The following is a 6,000-nucleotide window of genomic DNA, read 5'->3' as shown; positions in this document are numbered from 1 at the left end:
ATCCGGTTTGATTCCATTTATAGCAAACTCTAGAAAATGCAAACTAATTTATAGTGAAACAGATCAGTGATTTCCTGGGGGACAGGAGTAGAGAGAGGGATGAACTATAAGGGGGCACAAGGAAGCTTTTGGGGGTGATGTAAATGTTTATCTTGATTGTGGTGATGGTTTCATAGGTTTATATACATGTCAAAACTGAACAAATGGTACATTTTAAATATGTTCAGTTTATTGTACTTCAATTATAATTCAATAAAGTTTAAAAATTAAATGATTTCTCTTTCATTTGCTATAGGACCATCTCACCATTTGTATAGTTCTGTAAATATTCCTGAAAAAACATCACCCTCGTTATCTTCTCCTCATGATGTACAGAGTAACACAACAGAACAAAAGGTAGAAAGCTGTATGTCTCAGGTGCTTTGTATTGATCATTTATTTATCTGGTTAACTTTCCTGTCTATGGGATAGCCCCTTCACTGGCATGGTACTGATTGGTTAGAAATAATGGGGTTCTACACAGGTCTGGACCCTCTCCTTGGTAGAGAAGGTTCTGAGTCAGCTTCATGCTAAATGTACCATGTAGTTGAGCAGAAACTAACAAATATTCGATGATGATGATGATGATGATGATAGCTAACATTGATTGAGAACCTGCTGTGGGCCAGGTCCTGTGCTAAGCTAGAAGGAAGGAAAAAGGGGGAAAGTAGGTGACATAGGATACAAAGATGGAAAAGACATCATCACTGCTCTTGAGGACTCATCTTCCAGGGATCAGACACACATAAACAGAAGTCCTTACACTCAAAGGAGTGAAGAGTTTTGATTTGTACAAAATGTAGAAGCACATAAGATTTAGAGAATAGTCCTGCCAAGAGAAATCTAAAAATGCTTTATAAAAGGAGGGCTTAATTGAATTAGGTCTTGAAACATGAGTGGGAAGTTTCCAGATGAGTAGATGTGAGGATATGGTGAGGCCGTATTACAGACAGGCTTAAAGTGTTAAGTGAAGGCATGAAAGTTCAAGCCAGCAAAACCATGGCACAGGAGGAAAGCAGACTAAAAAGGTAGGTTGAAGACAGAACTTAGTATACCTTGCTGAGGTATGAATTTATTCTCTCAGTAGTAGGGAGCCGATGCAGGTTTTTGAGTAGGGGTGTGAAATAAGAATGATTTGGGTTTAAAAAGATAATCTGGTTGCAGTGTGTGATATAGATACATAGAGAAAAGAGATTAGAAGCAAGATAGTTTTGAGTCTATTGGGATAGTCCAGATAAAAGTGATAAAGGCCCAAACTAAAGCAGTGACAATGAGGGTAAACAAGAGGCCACAGACTTAAGATATTTCAGAATCAGACTATGTCAGGATTTGGTGACTCAACAGATGAGTAGAACCAGAGAAAGGGAGACGACAATGATGATGATGATGATGATGATGATGATGATGATGATGATGATGATGATGATTTAATTTTTGTGTATGGGTTTTCTGTGCTCCCATAGTGCTGAGGCTTACCTCTATCTCAGAACTCATTATACTCCATCATATATGCCTGTCCTTTCTACTGGATGATAAACTTCTTGAGGTCGGGAATTATGTACCTTATTTCAGTTACAAGCCGTGTACTCAATAAGCAACAGATTGGATTAAACTAGCCTTATCTGAAATAAACGGAACAATTCTAAGCTTTCTGGAATGGAGCACTGGATGGATTGTTAGGCCTTTAATCAGAATATGGAAGACAGAGAAGTAGCAAGTTTGGAAAGATGGGAGTACCTGAGTACACGATAAGCTTCATTTTAAACTAGTTAAGTTTAGGTACCTGTAAAAGATATCCAGTAAGAGGTTAATAATAGATATTAGCATTGAGACCAGAGCTTAGGAGAGAAGTAGGGGATGAGGGGAAAGGGGAAATACTGTATTAATTTGATTGCTCTAGAGTCAGCAAAAGTCTCTTTTAGAAGGCTGAGTACTAATTAATTTTTTGTCTTGAATGTTAAACCATACAGAAAGATAGAGAAACAATTAAGACATCATATCCTTTAAATGATGGAGGTAAGAAAATGAACAATATTTGCAATTGCTCTGATATCTTCCAGTTAGTTTTATCATACAGTTTTCCAAGTTATGCTTTTTACCCTGATTATAAAATCTATGATTAATTTGATAAAGGAAGATATAAAAATTATTCATGATTGTAAATATTAGTATCACACATTTTTGAGTGATTGCTGGGTGAACAGGCCCTTTGGAATTGGCAAAGAAAGCGTGGGGAAGTTAGACCCTCTGCTGTGGCTGCCTATATAAATTCCCAACATACTGCCATTAGGGAGTCCTAGTACAGAGAATTCTCCCCATGAAGGTCTCTACCCTCTAATGCCATTTTTCTCCCCAGACATAAAAATACATCCTGTTTCCCACCTCCCAGGACTGGACTAGAGGTTAGCTAAGTCTTTGTTAGTCTCTGCAAAAGATTCCCACGCATATCCTGCACACTCACCAAGAGCACTAGGACATCTCCACCTGGGCAGCCCACAAGCACCTCAGATCCAATATGTGTAAAACCAAATTCATCATCTTCTAGTCACCCCCAAACCCGTTCTCTGATTCTCTTAATTTTATTCAGGCACAAGACCTGAGTCGTCTTTGACTCTTTCCTACTGCTCATATCCTACATCCAAAAGTTGCCACCTTCTGTCCAATCCACCACCTTAAATTCTCTCATAATCTTCCCTTCCTTTCCATTCGTGCCACCCATGCCCTTAAGTACTGCAATAATTTGCCTCCAATCTCTTCTTCCTCTTAATCTATCCTACATTTTGCTGTGAATGTAATCTTCCTGAAATACAGCTTTGGACATATAATTCCTCGACCAAAAAGTCCTCGGTGGTTCCCCCTTGCCTACTGAATGAAGTGCAAAACAGTTCATTCTAGGGCAGGGGAGTGGTGGGAGATTTAGCTGGCAAAGTAATTTAGGGCCAGAAGTTAGGGAGTTCAGGCTTGTCCCTGATGGCAGTGGTGGGCCACTGGAAGCTGGTAAGCAGGGGACTTCAAAAAAAGGCCTTTTATACTTAGAGATACTGCCTTAACTTCCATAAATAAATACATCGTTGACTATGGTAATTCTAGACATTATGGCAGCCCAACAAGGAGAACTATATCATTTTTTCTTATTTAAAGGTACCTCTTCTTTCCCCCAGAAATTACAAGTACTTCACTTCAAACTCCAGGTGTTTCTGCAAAAACAGCAAATGTCTATAGACACTCTCTACAGGATACTTCAAAACAAGAGGCAAGTAATATTTCTTTTGTTCCAGATACAGACAGAACAAATGACATATGAAATTATGATCAAGATTGGCATAACACAGTTTCATGTATTAAATGACAATTCAGAACAGCCTTATTCCCTGAAATTAACCACCCTATAGTAAGATTTTATAAAAATTGAAATGTGAACCCAAAGGAATAATCCTGTGCTACTTCAGACTTCCAGCACTCATGGTTATCAGTTATGTTAACGTTGCCATACTGTAAGTGTAGGGAATATCAGTAACAAGCTGTAAGCTAACAAAAGAAAAATGGTGAGCCTGAGAGTTTAAATGTGTTAAATAGATCCAAAATTTGAATATTTGTCTCAATTCTTAATAGAGATTTACCAGAAACAACTTGAGTGTTCCCACTTAGCCCTTAGGTTACAGTCTTCCTAAATGATGAGCTTCAAGAGCTTCAAGGTCCATACCTATGCCCTGCAGAAGAATCAATATATTGGGCTTTTGTGAATCATTTCTCTTCTAGTGCTGATGGGTTGTGCAGAGACAGCCATACTGCCTCGCCCTATCCCCTTTGTGACCAGTGATCACTCATCTGATTGCAGGAAGTTGGCCACAGACATTCAGGGTACCTGGTCACAACATATATTACCTCTGTGGGTTGCCAATTTGTCATTCATTATAAGAATCAAATGTACCTCCTTGGCTCCGTTAGCACTGCATTAACTGGCTCACCTGTTCTAAAAAGTTAACATATTTTGCCATATTCTGTGTTAAATGCATAGAAAGTGACAGACCCGATTACATATCTCTTCAAATGTAGCATGTTAGCCACAATATGCTTCTCTATATAAACACATATTTATAAAACACCTGCTGTGTCTAGGGCACTGTGCTACTGTGCTAACATCCATAATCTGTATGCTTAGTATCTAATTAAAGAATCTTAACTACTTTAAGATAGTTTAGTAGTTGCACATCAGGAATTAATAACTTTTTTCACTAGCCTCACTATACAGTCAAAAAAAAAGTATTCTCTGAGTGTAGCATGGACGGCAAACTTAGTACTACATATGTTATCAAAAAAACCCAATAAACGAATTTAGACCATCTGTTTTTAAAGAAGGCTTTAAAATACATTGGACAATATGCATAAATCAAATGGTCACAAATACCTAATTTATTTTGAGAAATAGCATGACCACTTTTATTACAATAGAATCCAATGCTATTTTCCAGCTTATTTCACCCATCCCATCAGTGTCAGGAAATGTACTTCTGGTGGCTTGTGTTCAGCTCTCAGGCCTAGAAAACAAATAAAGTCTACTCTGTTGGATTTATCTTCCTGTATAATTACCTAAGCAGGTAGAGCTCTTGGCCAAATCAAAGAGTCACATCCCTTGTGTGCAGAAAACCTGCTCTGTGCTTTCCAGCTCTCTCAAAACATTTTCCCTATAGTTAACTTTCTTTAAAAACCACACATACTCTTTTTAGCTATTCAACTGATTACCTTCCATGCTGATCAGTGCATTCCTCAGTTAGTTAATTTTAGTAGATTAATGAATTCTATAAGCCTTTGAATTCTGTAAGTAATGTACGTAATGTAAACCAAATGAAACACGTGTATATTATAAATGGACTTTTTAAATCACTTTATTAAATTTCTGTGAGAAATAGATGATGTTCAAATTCTTTGAAAACTCATTTGAGGATTTTCTTTGTTTTTTCTTGTGGCATGTATAGGTGACATATGCTGATGTGAATGGGGAAAAGGCCAAGAAATCAAGCTTAAACTATGAGTCAGGTAAACATTAACAATAACTATTAAGGAAATCCTGCAATCCATTAATGCATTCATTCAACTAACATTTATTGAGCTTTTGCTACATGCCATGCATTATGCTAATTATTGAACACATGAAGTAGAGAAGCCATGGTCCCTATCCTGGATTTTACAGTTTAGTGTAGAACAGTCATGCCAGTAATCACAATCACAATATAATAAGCCCAATAAAGGAGGTATATAAACAAAGTCCACTCTCCATAGGGAAGCCAAGGAAGCTTTTACAGAAGGTGCCACAATTGAGCTGAGACATGAAGGATGAGAAAGAATTTTCTAAGCAGACAAATGGAAAGAGAACCTTCCAGGAGAAGGGAATACATCTACCAAGATATACACATTAGAGCATAGTGGGTTTGTGGAAATAGTTTTTTTTCAGAATTGCTTTAACTAAAAGTTCAAGTTAGAGAATTACAGATGAAGCTTGACTGGTAGATAAGGGTTAGATCATTAAGATTCTGGTAAGCTGTGCCAGGAAATCTACCTTTTATCCTGTTATCGAAGGGCAACTATTGAAGAATATTCGCAGGAGCATAATATGGTCAGACTTTGCCTTTTCTGCTCACAGATATAGAAAACAAACATACGGTTACCAAAGGGGAGAGTGGGGGGGGATAAATTAGGAGTTTGGGATTAACAGGTACACACTATTATATATAAAATAAATAAAATACAAGGACCTACTATATAGCACAGGGAACTATATTCAATATCTTGTAATAACCTATAATGGAAAAGAATCTGGAAAAGAATCTGAATCACTTTCCTGTACACCTGTAACACAACATTGTAAATTAACTAGACTTCAAAAAATGACCAAAAAAAAGAAAGAAAAAAAAGAATTTGCCTTTTATAAAAAAGGAAAGTGGAAGTAGACGTGAAGAGACT

General features: G+C 37.2%; 1 protein-coding gene across 1 annotated transcript in view; it reads left to right on the top strand.

Annotated features, from left to right (window-relative positions):
- Positions 1 to 3,009: 3,009 nt before the first annotated feature.
- LOC115847084 (fibrous sheath-interacting protein 2-like) overlaps positions 3,010 to 6,000 on the top strand; it is a 41,691-nt gene continuing 38,700 nt past the window's right edge. Inside the window, 1 exon segment of the mRNA XM_070044751.1 lies at positions 3,010 to 3,036. Coding sequence (XP_069900852.1) covers positions 3,010 to 3,036 — 27 coding nt within the window.

The sequence above is a fragment of the Globicephala melas genome, chromosome X (genome assembly GCF_963455315.2).
Source record: "Globicephala melas chromosome X, mGloMel1.2, whole genome shotgun sequence".
Lineage (NCBI taxonomy): Eukaryota > Metazoa > Chordata > Mammalia > Artiodactyla > Delphinidae > Globicephala > Globicephala melas.
The sequence above is the reverse complement of the archived record's forward strand: the minus strand, read 5'-3'. Positions and strand labels throughout refer to the sequence as shown.